General features: G+C 57.7%; 1 protein-coding gene across 3 annotated transcripts; it reads left to right on the top strand.

Annotated features, from left to right (window-relative positions):
- The first annotated feature begins 2633 nt into the window (after positions 1 to 2633).
- On the top strand, positions 2634 to 15615 carry CAPN11 (calpain 11). 3 transcript variants are annotated; one of them, XM_030945441.1, is made up of 22 exons: positions 2634 to 2706; positions 5644 to 5926; positions 6484 to 6553; positions 7903 to 8021; positions 8160 to 8293; positions 8458 to 8626; positions 9139 to 9222; positions 9307 to 9392; positions 9585 to 9659; positions 10072 to 10232; positions 10312 to 10481; positions 10687 to 10698; positions 10973 to 11184; positions 11311 to 11350; positions 11592 to 11657; positions 12012 to 12069; positions 12171 to 12235; positions 13091 to 13159; positions 13270 to 13348; positions 13804 to 13920; positions 14002 to 14060; positions 14305 to 15615. In XM_030945441.1, exons 2-22 carry the CDS (start codon positions 5681 to 5683, stop codon positions 14329 to 14331), a joined length of 2118 nt encoding a protein of 705 aa, XP_030801301.1. In that variant the 5' UTR covers positions 2634 to 2706; positions 5644 to 5680; the 3' UTR covers positions 14332 to 15615. The 3 variants fall into 3 exon arrangements, with proteins under 3 accessions (XP_030801301.1, XP_030801302.1, XP_030801303.1); XM_030945442.1 differs by lacking the exon at positions 2634 to 2706 and adding an exon at positions 3660 to 3712; XM_030945443.1 differs by lacking the exon at positions 2634 to 2706 and adding an exon at positions 5010 to 5217.
- The last annotated feature ends 444 nt before the right edge of the window (positions 15616 to 16059 follow it).

Raw genomic sequence — 16059 nt, 5'->3', positions numbered from 1 at the left:
GCCATTGTTTGCAGTCTTTTCTTTGTGGAGTGGGCTGGGGGCTGGGACCTGGGAGGAGAGGACCCCAGCTGCTGCAGGAGCATGCGTGGTGCAAAAGGCGGGGTGGGGAGTAGCGTGAGCACAAGCCCTGCCCTCCTGCCAGCAGCTCAGCCATGGCTCACACACTCTCGCAAAATGAATGGCTTTCCCTCTGACTTGCAGAAGCATCAGGGACTTCACTGCTAAAAGCAGGTAGAGGGGGAGCTGTGTGTACTGAGGCTGCAATGTAAAGAAGATGGTTTGGAAATGATGTGGTAGGGGAGTTCCACTGGTAGCCTCATGCCACGTGTCAGCCCACCCCTGCTGTTCCAGTAGCAAGTTACACAGCCACTCCTGCACTGTCCATTCCAAACCTGGACACCTGGTTTGTGTGGACAGCTACAGCCTTTGGGAACACGTGAGGGGTGCTAAACCCCTGGAGCACAGAGCATTGCTTTCCCAAACAGGATGCTGCTCATGTGTCAGCTGTGCTGGGACAGACAGCAAGCAGCCAGCCCCCAGGATGCTCCCTGCTGCTCCCTGTGCAGGCTGGATCTGGCATGCTTCCCAGGAGCCTGCTGCATGCTGTGCTCCTTACGTTGTGCACTGTGGCTGTTGCTTGGAGGGTGGCACAATGGAGAGGCGAGGCCTGGCATGGGCTGCCCAGAGACGGACAAGTGACCCCAGCTCCATCCCCGCCTCACTGTGATCGTGTGCCAGCAGTGCAGCACCAGCAGGGGACAAAAGACCTTCCTGCCCACAGCCAAAGGACAAGGGAAGAGGCAAGGCCAGAGAACAAAAAACTAAAGACAGAAAGAAGAACTGTGCCTGCTGCCAAGTCCCTGCAGCCATCACTGTAAAAAGGAAAGCTCGAGGGAAGGAAACAAAGAAATTGCAGAGAGATTTTGCAGGTGTTTTAGGGAAACAGCTTCCAAGCATAAAAGGAAGGACATGGGACAGCCTTTGTGACAGGATTATTGAGGAGCTGTCTCCTGTCCCAGGAGAGGGATCTGTGAAAGCAGCTTTGGAGGCCACTGAAGGGTAATAAGGCAGGAGCTGAACAGGACAACAGCGCCACAAGGATGGGCACAAACCCAAAGCAGGAACAAGCCCTGACCCTGCTGGCCTCTTGCTCTTTGAAAGCACAGTGCTGCCTGCAGTTCCTGCAGAGCTAAATAATGTCCCCCTTATGCAGGGACCCCCTTATGCTTCCAGCCTGTGGCAAGCCTGCCTGGGAAATGATGGAGCAGCCCTTGGAACAACCCAGAGCAGGGCATCCCAAGGCTGCCTCTGCACTAGGATGGAACAAGCAGAACAAGCTGCCTGTAACAGAGTCCCCTGTATAGGGACAGGGCAGCTCCAGTGGGTGCTGGCCAGGACTGGACTGGTCCCTTGTGCCTGCAGCAGCAGGACCGTGTGCTACAGCTGGTTGAAACATTTGGGTGTCCCTTCCCTCAGGCAAGGGACGTGGCTCCTGGCCCCATGTGCAACCTGCTCCCTGCCTAGGAAGGATTTACCCCCAGGGCAAGGTGGGGTGAGGTAGAAAGCAGGTGCCCTGTGAGGCCTGGGCTCCCACAGCTCAATGCCAGTGCTGCAGTGAGTCTGTATGGGCACAGCCTCCCCAGCTGCAAACAGGCACCAGGGAAGGAGACAGAGCTCCAGGGCTGGTGACACCCTTTAGGTTCATCCTGTTCAGCCCTGGCACCAAAGAATGGCAATACAGAGCCTCTGTCCTGGGATGGGGCTGGCCTGAGCTGAGCTGCTCATGCCAGGCCAGGCCGTGTCAGATATGCTGGGCTAAGCCACACCAGGCCAAGCTGGGCCATGCCATGCCAGCCAAAGCCATGTTGAGCCATACAGGGTTGCATCGTACGGTGCCAAGCCCTGTGTGGCCATGCCCGCTGGTAACAGCACCACCCAGCATAGCTGCACCATGAGTCACGGAGGGCACGCAGGGGCAGCCCCGGTGTGGCTGTGGAAAGCCCCAGGGCAGTGGGACCTGCCCGGGGAGGGCCCTGCTGGCACCCAGCAGCGAGGGGCAGCTGGGGGTGCGGGGTGCCAGCCGGGCATGCAGGGAGCCCGGGACAGCTGGTGGTGTCGGTGTTGCCCGTGACCACCCGGAGCCCTGATTGACGTGGTGCGGGCACAGTCCCCGCAGGCAAGAGGGAAGGGAGAAGGGACACAACAGTCTGGGGTATCCGGCAGCACCACCGTACTCAGCCGTGGCACCAGAAGGAAGGTCAATAAGTCCTGGGGACAAAGGGGCAGTACCGAGCTTCACCCAGCTACGCTGGGCTGCCGGCAGTGTGGAGCAGTCATCCTCAAATCCATTCCTAGAGGAAAGTTGCTTCCTCTTTTCCTTCCAGCCTCGGTTTCCGTGTGGACCCAACCCTCTCTTCAGGACAATGGTGGAAGGAGTACGCCCATCCCGGCGGTACCCCTCCATCCCTGGGAGCTGGGAGAGGGTGACAGCAGACAGACCTCACCCCCAGCCTGGATCAATAATCCCCTCCCAGTGTCTGTAAACTGTCACTGCTCCTTTAATTCCCCCTCCCACCGCCCTCCCGGCTTTGCTCGTACATCCTGCCCGCCGAAACTCCACCTTCCGTGGGGCTGTACTGAGCCGGGCTGGGCTGGGCTGGGCCGGGCCGAGCCGAAGCGGGCAGGGCGGTGGCGGCAGCAGCTTCCGTAAGTCCATCCCCCCCATCCTCCCCCTTGTCCGACCCCCGGCTTGGGGTTAAGCACCGGGGGGGAGCCCGTCGCCGGGTCCGTCCGTCTCCCCCTCCCTCTCTTCCTCTGTTTTCTAAGCTTATCTAGGCATGCCTACCCCTCCCATCCCTTTCTGTCTGCGGAGATTTTTGCATTACCTAACGCATCCGCAGAGACCCAGAGGCTTCCCAGTCGGGGCGGCGAGTAAACTGAATACCGCAGCCTCCCGGGATGCGCTGCCGACCCCAAAGCCAAGCCCGCGTCCGTCAAAGGGATGCGGTAACATCGAGGGGAGCCTGTGGGAAACGAGGATCTTTGTCATCTGGAGGGCTGGAAAGGGCCTGAGAGCTGCTTGAGCACTGTGGGATGCCATGGGCGGCTGTGATGCCTTGCCCCGAGCTGAGTATGCGGCAGGATACCGTGTGTCAGGGCTGGTTTTGAGGAAGGGAACTCCCCACTTCCGTTGATTTGCAAGAGCAGCTGGCAAACCAGAGGTCTGCAAAGATTTCTGGCTGAACTTCAACAATGATGCTGCCCAAGGGTTTTGCAGTATGCGCTAAAGTGCACAAGGTGTCAGGGACCCTGCAGGAACCAGTGCGTCTTTTCGCTCCCGCCTGGGAGGGGTCAGAGGTGCCTCGAGTACTGGAAAGCATCATATTGGAACTGGATGTCACCTGTGGTGGAAAACTGCCCTGGGGGCTTGGCTTGTCTCATCACACCCCTTCCTCCTCCGTGGAGGACCTGCAGTGTCCGTCAGCATAAGCCTGGGGAGGTGTCAGTAGCTGCCCCCATTGCTTTAGAGACCCATGTGGTTCCTCTCCCATTGTGGGGTCTGAAATGCTTTCCTTTGCTCTGCGCTTGCGTGACCTCCGTGTGCCACTGAGCACAGCCTCCCCGAGTATTTTGAGCCACAGAGCTAAGAATAACTCGTACGGTGCCCGTGTCTGCAGAGAGCTCCCTGTGTCCGCAGCCATGGCCCGTGCTGGTAGGTGGGGTGGGCAAGGGTGCAGGGAACCTGGCAGGGGCTATGGCTAGGGGAAGTTCCCCGGCCACTGGCAGGTTGTGGTATGAGTACCGGGGAGGTGGTGAGGTGGGATCTGGAGGAATGTGGGCAGCTGTACTTGGGATCCCTCCTCCCTCGGGGCCCCTCTGTTCTGGGAAGTGTCTGGGACTGGAGAAGCCATCCTGCCAGCTCTGCAGGCACCGAGTGCCTTGCCACTGGGAGAGACTGCCAGGGTGCGGCTGTGGGGCAGGAGTCATAGGAGGAGCTCCATAGATTTGGGACCATCGTAGAGGAGAGAAAGGCTGGCACTTCCCTGGAAAAGGGTAGTGGGTTTAGAGCATCCCAGAGCAGGCAGAGTCATGGGAAAGAGTAATTTTTTTCTTCTGAAAAGCTTCTGGCTAGGATAGCCACATGGGTTAGCTGCCAAGTTTATGCCCTATATATGTGCCAGGAGCTTGCACCCTATTCACTGTTGCCTGCCTTCCCTTTAAGCTGTCACAGCCCTTCAGGACAAAGAAAGCCGCCTCTTTGGAGCCAGGCTGTGTCCTGCTCCCCTGGGATAGGGTACTCGGGAGGGAGTGGGCCAGCAATGGCATTTGAATTTGCTGCTCTGAGTGGGTTGCTGGCTCCTGGCTTATTTACCCAAGGACTGCACCACTTTCTCACATACACCTCTGAAGTATTCGGCACCAGCCCAGCGAAGCAGGAGCTGAGATTGCTGGGGAGGGGGGCAGGATGAGCCGCAGACGCCAGTGGGCTGGGGGTGGTGGCACCTGTCCCATGGCCCTGCTGCAGGTGACACTGCTTGCATGGAGGCTTGGACCAGCCGGTGCCAGAGGCCCCCTGCAGCCTGGGCGGTGCTGTGGGTGTGAGTGCTGCCTGCTGCTATGGTGCCTGGACGGGGCTGAGGGCAGCTGGACGCCGGGAGGGGAACTGGGACTTGCCCACCGCAGCGGGCGCAGTGGGGCAGGACTGCGGGACCAGACATGCCTGGCAGCTGTGTCAGGCTGGTTTGGAGCTCCTGGCGGTGAACTGCTGGTCAGAGTCCCGGGAGGATGGCCAGGACAGGGAGAGGTGCGGGATGGGGGCTCTGGTGTCTGTCCTGCCCCGCTCTCCTGGTGCCGGGGTGCCCCGCTGAACTCCGCAGTCCCTTCCCGGTATCTCCCTGCAGGCTGCTCCTCTGGCGGTCGACGAGCCTTGAGTCATCCTCCCTGTGTGTGTGTGTGCCGTCCCGCCTCTTCCTTCCCTGTCCTTCTCTGGCCCCATAGCTAGAACTATCTGCTGGGCTCCTCCCTTCCCGGCCCTATTGACTCAGTGCTCAGGCAGCCGGGCCGGCTTTCGGAGAAGAGGGAAAAGGAGAGGGAGAGGCCCCTGGGGGTGGGAGAAGCTGTAGGCAGCCGCTGACGCCCTCCCGGCCGAGGCCGGTGAGGAGGAGCCGGGACGAGGGAAGAACCCGGAAAGCTGCGCCGGGAGGAGAGGCTGACGAGGTTGGAAAGCGTCTGAAATTCCTCCGGGCTCAGCTTTTGGCATAGCGGGGACAGGACAGGACCCACGACCTAGGTGCTAGGGGGCTGCCTCCTCCCAGCCCGCCCTCAGTGCTGCTTTGCCCCCTTGGTGTCCCCTAAAGACAGCAGGGCTGCAACAGCCAGGCTGGAGGACAGGGCGCAGAATGGGGCTGCTGCTGGGGATGGGGTCTGGGAGGTTCTCCTGGTGTGTGTGTGCCCACCCTGGGATGCTCTGGTGTCACTGGGCTCTCTGCGCCAGGCATTGCTGCTGGAGAAGGTCCCTGCTGTGGGAGTGGCCGGGAATTAGGGAATCAGCCTCCAAGCCTGGCTCTGTGTGATGGCTGAAATCCCCAGGGGAGAGCAAGGTGGCAGCCGTGCCTCAGGGTGGCCGTGCCTGTTCTGTTGCAGGGAGTGGAGCGGGAGGCAGCGGTGCTGGTGCCGAGCTATGATGCCCTTTGGCGGGATGGCTGCTCGCGTGGAGAGAGACCGCCTGAGAGCCGAGGGGCTTGGCCAGCACCACAACGCCATCAAGTACCTCAACCAGGACTATGAGGCCCTCAAGCAGCAGTGCATTGAGAGTGGCAGCCTCTTCAGGGATCCCCAGTTCCCAGCTGGCCCGACTGCCCTTGGATTCAAGGAGCTGGGGCCACACTCCAGCAAGACACGGGGAGTGGAATGGAAGCGTCCGTCGGTGAGTGCTGGGCTTGCTTCTTCTCAGGCTGGGCTGGCATCCCTGTCCTGCACTGATGTGGTGTGCTGAGCTGCAGACTGGCCCTTGCTGGCATCCCTCAGTGCTCCAAGTCCCTGGAGTACTGCAGAGCTACTTTTCCAAGGGCCTAGGGCCGTTCCCCATGAGTGTCTGCTCAGAAAAGCATTGTGTCTAGCAGGCACTGCTTCCTCGGGGCAGCAGACTGTGGGCTTCAAAACAGGTGGGTTGTGTTCTTGCTCCTAGGTGTCATGGCATGGATATGTCACCCTCAGTAGCTGGGGCTTTTGAGAGTGCCACGAGGGCAAGGGGAATGTCACCCAGCCTTGTCGTCCCATGCATACAGCAGATCTTGCCTTGCCTTACCATGATGGCCTTGGGGCTGCAGTCAAGCAGCCTTCCCTAGCACAGGGCAGGTGGAGTACATCTCACAGGGGCCATATACCATTTCTCTCGAGTCAGAGCTGCAGTGGGTGCCAGCCCTGCTAAAGCCCAGGCCCTGCCAAGATCCAGCACCAGCATCTGATTCTGTCCTTCTGCAGGAATTAGTGGATGACCCTCAGTTCATCGTTGGCGGTGCCACCCGGACAGACATCTGCCAGGGGGCTCTGGGTGAGTGTTGAAGCTTTGTCCCTGGACCTTGGTCCAGGCAGCAGTGACTGGGGAGGGTTGGGTGGCCCTTTCCAGTCAGTGAGGTGGAAACTGCAAGTCACGGGGCATCCTGTGCCTCCTGGTAGCTCCAGGTTAAAGCTCCACAAAAATGAGTTGATGGGCACACAGCTTGACCCTGCTGAGATCAGTGGAGATTCTGGGGGCAACCATGCCTCACACATGCTGACAACAATGCCAGGAGCTGCTCCAAAGAGCTCCCTGCTTTGGTAAATGGTGAGGGATGGTAGCTGCATGACAATAGCAAACTGAGCTGGTGGTGGTGGTGGTGACAAAATGCTTGCAAACGAATGTGGTGTGGCAGAAGGGTATCGAGAGGTGTACAAGCGATGATTTGTCTTTTCTCCAGGGGTGTCTCCCAAGGCGAGGGCACTGAGGCAAGGAGAGAAGTGTGAATGGGCTGGGTAGGCTAGCAGAGTTTAACCATAACTTGGATTTTCTGCTCATCAGAAACAGATCCTGGTACCACAGACAGTGTTGTCCTGACTGGGGGCAAGTAGGGCACTTGATTGGGAATACTGTATACCTTAGCACCTTTAGCATGCTGTTTTCAGGGCTGACTACATTTAATATACCCAGTAATTAGGACAAAGTTGAGGTGGCAACTGGAGTGCATAACAGCCCAAAGCACTGTGGTAGTGTTCACTTGGTCATTAAAAACTCAGAAATGGCATTTTGTCAAACCACAGCCCAGTTACAGGTTATCCAGGCTCGAGGCTAAGGTGTGAAAGGCTTCAAAGGCAAAAGAGAAAAGAGAATCAAGTCAAAGAATTTAAATCACAGTTCTGTCCTGGAGCAGCACTTGTGGTTAAGATCACTCGGAAGGAAAAGTGCGGTGGCATTGCTTGCAATTTGAGAAGCTGGGGCAGCAGCATGAAACCGCTCGCTTGCTAAAATGGCTTTTTACATGCAAAGTGTAATTCTGCTGCAGAACTGCTGTCTGAGATACCGAGGGCAGTCATATGAGTGAGTTCCAGGAGGGTCCAGATAAATGGCTGCAGGAGGGGGCTGTTGGTGCTGACTGTGTGTGGTGGTCTGGACACAGGCTCCAGGTGAGGGAGGGACGTTCCCTGTTGCCTTGAGCTAATACTTCTCTCTGTGGGCAGGCTGAGCAGGCCTGAATCCCTGAGTTCTGCTTGCTGGACCTTGTCTGGATTTTCCACGGACTTTTTGAGCTGGGTAGCCCCAAACATTTGCAAGGACAGCACACCATGGGCTCCTAAACATCCATCACCTACCCTCCCGGCTAGGGAGGTGATGGGTACTCATACCAGCTTCCTCTCCTTCCCCAGGTGACTGCTGGCTGCTGGCTGCCATTGGCTCCCTCACGCTCAACGAGGAGCTCCTGCACCGCGTGGTGCCCCATGGACAGAGCTTCCAGGAGGACTATGCTGGCATCTTTCACTTCCAGGTGGGCTGGGAGCTTTTGGCCCTCCGCAGCCGGTGGGCTGTGGCAGAAGCGAGGGTGGTGGGTTGAGGCCATCCCTCTGGGGTAGGGCTGATGCCATGTGATGCTCAGAGCTCACCCCACTCCTTCCTCACCCCCCAGATCTGGCAGTTCGGTGAGTGGGTGGACGTGGTGGTGGATGACCTGCTGCCCACCAAGGATGGGGAGCTTCTGTTTGTGCACTCGGCGGAGTGCACCGAGTTCTGGAGTGCTCTGCTGGAGAAGGCCTATGCCAAGTGGGTATCCCCGTGGCGGGCATGTGGGTGGTGGGCGGGCATGTGTGGGATGGAGGGGTGGAGGGAAGGGAGTCTCCTGTGTCGCTGGCCCTGCTTGTGTCACCTGGCTGGGTGTCAGGGCAGCTGCAGTGTGCTACCTGCCTGTCTCCTCACGCACCCCTCAGGCTGAACGGCTGCTACGAGTCGCTCTCGGGGGGCAGCACCACCGAGGGCTTCGAGGACTTCACGGGCGGTGTGGCAGAGATGTACGACCTGAAGCGGCCGCCGCGCAACATGGTGCACATCATCCGCAAGGCGCTGGAGAGGGGCTCCCTGCTGGGCTGCTCCATCGACGTGAGTGACGGGCCGGGATGGGACAGGGCTCTGCTGCAGCGCTGGCCACAGCGAGGCCTCACAGCCAAGGCTGTGTCAGCAGTCCCCTCACTGGGACACCGGGTCAAGGTTACTTCTTTGCTCTCCTACCACAGCTCCCTTTCCAGAGCCAGTGTGGCAGCCCTGTGGCACAACACGTGGCTCCTTTGGATGGAGTGGAATTGTTCATGTCCAGTGCAGGACAAGGCACTGCCTATAACTCTGGCCTGTTTTGCATCAGCAAATTTCCTGGAGCGGGGTTTTTAAATTCTGAAGTTTGGGTGGTTCCTTGATGGATCTTTGGGGGGGCTAAGGAAACTGTCTTTAAATTGTCCACAACTAGCAGCCTTTGAGCACAGGGAGCTGCTACCTGCTACTTCTCTTGGCTGGAGCAGTGCAAAGCAAGGAGAATTCTCCACACAGTGGAGGGAAGGGATAGGGATAAGACTATATGAATTCAGTCCTATTGACTCGAGCATTACACATTTCCTCAGATCACAAGTGCCTTTGATATGGAAGCAGTGACCTTCAAGAAGCTGGTGAAGGGCCACGCCTATTCTGTCACAGCCTTCAGAGATGTGAGTCACCTAGATTAGACTTTAATAGCAATATCAGCCTGGCCAGTGGCATGGGCTCCAACTCTGGTGTCTGGTGTCTGGCAGGTGAACTACCGGGGTCAGCAGGAACAACTCATCCGCATCAGGAACCCCTGGGGTCAGGTGGAGTGGACTGGAGCCTGGAGTGATGGGTAAGCAGGACAGAAGGGGTGGCAGTCTCGCTCTGTCAGGCCAGCAAGCACTGCACACACAGCAGTCAAGCACAGGGCAGTGCTGAGGGGAACCTCACAGTGTGCAGAGCCCTTCACATCAGAGGAGTTGAGGGCCAGCTCTGAATTGCTCTCAGGAGTCCTTATCTAGTTGTCTCTCTCCTGCTCTTCCAGTTCCTCTGAGTGGAACAACATTGATCCTGACGAGAGGGAAGAGCTGCAGCTGAAGATGGAGGATGGAGAGTTCTGGTGAGTGCTGGAGCAAAGTGCTGCTCAATTTCAGCAGCCTGTCCAGGAAGGAGCAGAGGAGCCGGGGAGAGATCCTGCAGTCATGCTTCACCTGAAGCGCATGACCTGCCTTTATGAGCTGGCTTCCCAGCACTGGAGAGCTTGCCAGCATTTTCTCATCTGATCTAGTTAATAATTTTCCTCCCTTGAAGGAAATTCAGGCCAACTAAATGCAAAATAAACATGCAGGAAGAGTAAACATCTCTTCTTACCCAAACCCAGCACAAGGCTTTAAATAAACTATAACTGTTTAGGGTAAAAGATTTTACTGTCATTTAATTCTCCTAAAATGTCAGCTGGGTCCAGAGCTACTTGCAGTCTCCTCCCTCCCCACAGCAGTGCCCTGGCCTCAGCCCCTCCTTGCCTCCCACAGGATGTCCTTCCGGGACTTCATGAGGGAGTTCTCCAGGCTCGAGATCTGCAACCTGACCCCCGATGCCCTGACCAAGGACGAGCTCAGCAGGTGGCACACACAGGTGTTTGAGGGCACCTGGCGCCGGGGGAGCACGGCTGGGGGCTGCAGGAATCACCCAGGTACCTCTGGCCTCCACACCTATGCTCCTGGCAGCGTGATGGAACCAGGCGTCTCATCCATGCATCCCCTTCCTCCCAGCCACATTCTGGATCAACCCCCAGTTTAAGATCAAGTTGCTGGAAGAAGATGATGACCCTGGGGACGACGAGGTGGCCTGCAGCTTCCTGGTGGCTCTGATGCAGAAGCACCGGCGGCGGGAGCGGCGCGTGGGAGGTGACATGCACACCATCGGCTTTGCTGTCTACGAGGTAACCCCTGCCCACCCTGAGGCTTCTTCCTTGGCACAGGCTCAGCCCTGCCAGTCCCACCTCAACCCCAGCCCTCAAGAAAATCTTTTCCACCAGCTTTGGCCAGCTGTGGGCTAATGTCCCCCATCCTGTGCTCCCTGCAGCTGTAAGGGATGGGGCAGGTACTGGGATTCTGATTTTTTCCCCTTTTCCCTCCTATCTGCAGGTTCCTGAGGAGGTACGTGCTGAGCTGTCAGAGCCTACCCCATCTTGGAGGGAAGCACAAGACTGGGCAAAAATGGATTGATGCATCCAGTGGCATGGGAGTTCCACAGCACTGGCTGTGGCTAGTGTGCCAGTGGGAGCTGGGCACCTCCATGTGGGGGGGAGGGAGGGATGGCTCCTACTGGATGGGCAGGACAGAGCTGTCCTACCTGATGGGGCTGGCGCTGGTCCCACCACTCCCTGTGGGTGCTTCCCATTGTGGTCCACAAGCACATTCCTTCCCCCAGGCTCAGGGCATGCAGAATGTGCACTTGAAGAAGGACTTCTTCCTGCGAAACCAGTCCCGGGCACGGTCTGAGACCTTCATCAACCTGCGGGAGGTGAGCAACCAGATCCGGCTGCCCCCTGGCGAGTACATCGTGGTGCCCTCCACCTTCGAGCCGCACAAGGAGGCCGACTTCGTCCTGCGGGTCTTCACCGAGAAGCAGTCGGACACAGCGTGAGTCCTGGCCTGGCAGGGACACCCCGTGTCTGTCGGCACTGGGGTGTCCCCCCCTGCACCTTGCCAGCTCCCCTGCTGGCTGGGGAGCCCATTCATCACTTTGTTTTCCCCTTTCTGCCCCAGGGAGCTGGATGAGGAGGTCTCGGCAGATCTGGCAGATGAGGTAGGAGCTGCCACTTTGGATCGGCTGGTGCTGAGGCTCTGGCACTTGGGAGTGGGAGCCTGGGGTGTCAGTGTGGCTGGAGAGAGGCTGGCAAGGTTGGGGTGATGGGGATTTGGGAATTAACAAAGAAGAGAGGAACAAAGAAGAGCTTCCTTTCCAGCTGGCGTTTATTGAGTCTGGAAGGCAGGGCAGAGCCTGGGTTTGACCACTGACGTCTTCTTTCTGGTTTGCATCACCCCAGGAGGAAATAACTGAGGATGACATAGAGGACAGCTTCAAGAACATGTTCCAGCAGCTGGCAGGGGAGGTGGGTACGGCTGTGCCAAGCTCTGGAAAGCCCTCTGCGGAGGGGAGGGGGATAGGACCAAACCCCTGGCTCTGGGAGTTCCAGCCCACCCCACCTCACTCAGTCCCATCCTGCAGACAAGTCCATCTTTGCTGTGGCTCAGCCCAGCTGCCCGCAGGGATGGTGTGATGACAGGGGCAGATTTGGGGAAGAGCATCCAGCTGTGACCAAAACTCTTCTGAGTATACAAGAAATGTAATGGCATCCTCATGTTTTGTGACTAAGGCAGAGATGTTTAGGCAGGAGGGGGACAATAGCCACAAGTGTGGTGGAGAGCAGGCAAGGGGTGATCCTAACTCTCTGCTTCTGCTCCAGGACATGGAAATCAACGTCTTTGAGCTTCGGACTATTCTGAACAGAGTCATCGCTAGACGTAAGCACTACTCTTCCTAGCCGGCCCTTCCTCCCTGCAGCCCAGGTTGCTCAGCAGGTTGGGTTTTGGTGCATGTGCTCAACCTCCTCCTTTCTCCTCAGACAAAGATCTGAAAACAGATGGGTTCAGCCTGGACTCCTGCCGCAACATGGTCAACCTGATGGATGTATCCTCTTGGTGCTATGGGCCAGGGCTGGTTTTCGTGGTGCTCAGCCTGCAAGAAACAAGACTTGTGTCTTGGAGCTGGGGCTTGGCTCTCCAGCAGTGCTGAAGCTGTTTAACTGGGGGAAGAAAGGAAGGGGTCCTTAGGGCTTCAGGGCCACCTGCACTATACTCTTCAACTTCAGCAGCAGGTTTTTTGGCGAGGGCCATCACTTCCCCTGCTTGCTTGGGCCTTGGCTCTGCCACCAAAAGCCCAGCACAGTCCCACCCCATGCCTTCTGCTTTCACCTCCAAGAGGAAGTTCCTGTGTTTCACTTCCCATGGGCTCCTTAGCCTGATGTGCTGTTGTGCCACCCAGCCTTTGAGGCACTCCTCAAAGGAAACAAGGACTGTTGGGTTTCTTTCCTCCAAACCATCCTGTCCAGCTGTTGTGGATGAGTCAAGTGACAGGAGCCATGGCCAGTGTCCTGCTTGTACAAGGACATGCAGCTGGGGAGTCAGGCAAGGAGCACCTCTGAGCCCTTCTCCAGCCTGGCCCTACAACATTTCTTTTGCTGCAGGCCAGCCCAGCTTTGGTCCAAGGACAGCACAGCCATGTGCTTCCTACAGCAGCAGCACAGCTGCTCCCAGGGAGTGGCACAGCTGCTGGTTCAAGTCTTACCCTTTCCTTGCTGGGTTGCAGGCTCTTATTTTGTTGATGCTGCAGGATAGAGGGGAAGGTTGGGGGAAAAATTGGACAGGCCAAGTGTGTCCAGGCTTTTGTCACCTCCTGTGGCTGGGATCTGGTAGCTTTGCCTTTGTACCCCCCCCCACCCCACTTTCCTGGCTGCTTTGACCTCCTTGACCCTCTGTTCTCCAGAAAGATGGCAGCGCCCGCCTTGGGCTGGTGGAGTTCCAGATCCTGTGGAACAAGATCCGGAGCTGGCTGGTGAGGAGGAGAGGGGGCATGGTGCACTGCACAGGGGTAGCACCCCTCCTGAGGCAGCCTGGAGGCCACAGGAGAGCCCTCCCTTCATGTCCCCTGTGATGTTTTTGCAGACAATCTATCGCCAGTATGACCTGGACAAGTCAGGCACCATGAGCTCCTATGAGATGCGCATGGCTCTGGAGTCAGCAGGTAGGTCTGGAGAAGGATGGGACTGGGCTGGAGGCTGGGGAGGGGGCTCCTGCTGTCAGAGTCCTGTCCTAAATAGCAGGAGAAGAGTGTGACCAGCTTATATTGCATGCTTGAAGGCAACCTGTTGTAGTGAGATGCGACCCCTATATGCACCAGGCTTTCTGCATCACAGCTGTGCCAAGTGTTGGAGCCTCAGAGTCAGAGATGCACACAAGATGGTCCCAGCCTCTGTCCTCCTCTAGCCTGCAGAATCCCATCCTGGCAAAGCAGAGGCTGGGGCGGATCAGTGAGCTAACTAGTCATATGTGGCTGCAGGGAGAGCATCCCCTCTTCCTACTGAGGCTGGACATGTGTCCTCCTTGAGCACTGGGTGGGTGGACCCTTTATGTGGGACTTTCACAACTACACCCTGCTCTGCTGCCTCCCCGGGGGGCTGACTGCTCTCTGCCTTGCAGGTTTCAAGCTGAACAACAAGCTGCATCAGGTGGTGGTGGCACGCTATGCAGACAGTGACATGGGCGTGGACTTTGACAACTTTGTCTGCTGCCTCCTGAAGCTGGAGACCATGTTCAGTGAGTGATGGCCCTGGGGCAGGCAGGCAGGCAGGGCAGGAACAGAGAGATGTGTTGCTCACTTTGCTTGTGTCCCTGCAGGGTTCTTCCGTAGCATGGACCCTGACGGCACCGGCACTGCTGTCATGAACCTTTCTGAGGTGAGAGTTCAGCCCAGTGAAAGTTGGGGTGGGAAACAAGGGGACATGGCATTAGGGTGAATTGGGCACCTGGGGTGGGTGGTAGAAAGCCCTCCAGCCCCCTGGGTAGGGAAAGAACCCATAAAAGATCAAGGTGAGTAAACAGGACTGCTGCAGGCTCTGTGTTTCATGGAGGGCTGTTAAAATTGACTCATGAAGACACCAGAAATGGACCCTGCTCACTCCTTCTCCCTCTCCTTCCCAGTGGCTGCTGCTGACGATGTGTGGCTAGGAGTTACAATAGATCTGCTGCAGCTGGGACACCCCAATGGGCCAGGCCCACTCCAAGTGCCTCCCCTTGGATCTATGGATACAGGATGCTCTTCCCCCCTTGCTCCATCCCACGCTGAGCCACCAGCTCTGCCTCCTACCAAGCCTCACACCATCTTCTCCAGTGGACCAGGGGTCAAGGCAGACAGGGGATTCCCTTCTCCTCTTCTGGGCTGGGCTTCTTTCCACATGCCCTTGTTCCCTCTCACCTCAGAAGAGGAGGAGGGCGAACAGCATGGGGTACCTGTGAGCCCCTGCATGGTGGCAGGCCAGGGGCCAGCTGCAGGGCAGGGAGGGGCAGCTGCTGGGGCACCAGGGGGAGGACACTGGTATTGCCTGCTCTAGTGCTGAGCCACCCTTCCAGCACACATTGCCTGTCTGCACCCACCCCTGGCAGCATCAGCACATATTGCCTTGCTCAGGCAGCAGGTTCCCAAGGGAGCCACAGTGGCCTTCTGGGAGGAGGGATGGCCACACTGGATATCCTGAAGCCCTTGCACTGTACTTAGCATCCCTAAGTGCAACCAAAGCATGGAGCCTGCTGGCTCTTCTCTGCGTGGCCTTCAACACATCCCTTTCACCTCCATGCCCTAAGTGCTGGCCTAAGCCCAGCACTGGGTCAAGCTCTACAGCTCAAGCACTGAATGTTTCAGGGCTCTTCCATCATGTGAACACATGCAACCCTGTATTGCAGCACTGAAGCTCCTCTTGTCCATGCAGGAAGAGCCATGTCATCACTGTCACAGCAGCCTGGCCTCCCCTCCCATCCCTGGGAGCTCCTGAGACATCTGCTGCCCTTGGTCATGGCCCACAGCAGGGCTAGGGGGTACAGCACCCAAGAGGCAATGCCTTCCTCCAGAGAGCAGGGGGTGGTGGTTTATGGGGGTCTTTGGCACAAAATTGAGGTTTTTTCTCCCAATCCCTCATCCTCCCACACTGTAACACTCTCCTCTTATCTTGGGCTCCTTTGCCCAGAGCAGATGAACTCCAGTGCCAACGTATTTGCACTTCTCTGTGCTACTCCATTCCCCTCACCTTCTCTTGGGGTGATGGGGTGGCTCCATCCTGGCAGTGGGCGAGGGCCTGTCCCCTGCCCTGTAGAGGCAGGCAGGCAGTTTGCTCCCCCAGACCCCTGTTGTCACTGGAGGATGCAGTGACCTGCAGCAATAACCACTGCTGCCTGCCCAGCAGCTCTGCTTCCTCACCCTGCGCACTGTGCTCTCCAGGAATAAACAGATCTGTTAGACCTGTGCTCTGGGAGGTCTCTTGGGATCATCTGTTAGACCTGTGCTCTGGGAGGTCTCTTGGGGTCTGTTAGACCTGTGCTCTGGGAGGTCTCTTGGGATCATCTGTTAGACCTGTGCTCTGGGAGGTCTTGGGGTCTGCTTCCTCCCTCTGCTCACCGTGGGCTGGTGCAGAGCCAAGCCCAGGTCACTTGGCTGCTTGCCCAGCCTGGGGCACATGTGGAGCAGCACCATCAGGGCAGGACTTGCTGTGGGGCTGGAGACATCTACTTTCCCTAGGACTTTATAAACCTTGCCTCTTCCTTGGCACGGGTGATTCAAGGCTTCCACCTGGGGCAGCACCACTTAAGAGAGAGGGAAGGGAGCACTGCTCTTCAGGAAAGGTGTCTTGTGGAGGCTGGGGAGAGGAAAGAGAATAGCATGGAGTTAACTATGGAGTTGGTGGA

Source organism: Camarhynchus parvulus, chromosome 3, assembly GCF_901933205.1.
Source record: "Camarhynchus parvulus chromosome 3, STF_HiC, whole genome shotgun sequence".
NCBI classification, from domain to species: Eukaryota; Metazoa; Chordata; class Aves; order Passeriformes; family Thraupidae; genus Camarhynchus; species Camarhynchus parvulus.
The sequence above is the reverse complement of the archived record's forward strand: the minus strand, read 5'-3'. Positions and strand labels throughout refer to the sequence as shown.

What these genes read in the sequence shown, in the direction of transcription:
- CAPN11 (XM_030945441.1), top strand. Translation starts at nt 5,681, where the DNA reads ATGATGCCCTTTGGCGGGATGGCTGCTCGCGTGGAGAGAGACCGCCTG. An exon ending in TGCTGGGCTGCTCCATCGAC is followed by an intron (nt 8,627 to 9,138) that starts GTGAGTGACGGG and finishes ACATTTCCTCAG; the next exon opens with ATCACAAGTGCCTTTGATAT. An exon ending in GGGCTGCAGGAATCACCCAG is followed by an intron (nt 10,233 to 10,311) that starts GTACCTCTGGCC and finishes CCTTCCTCCCAG; the next exon opens with CCACATTCTGGATCAACCCC.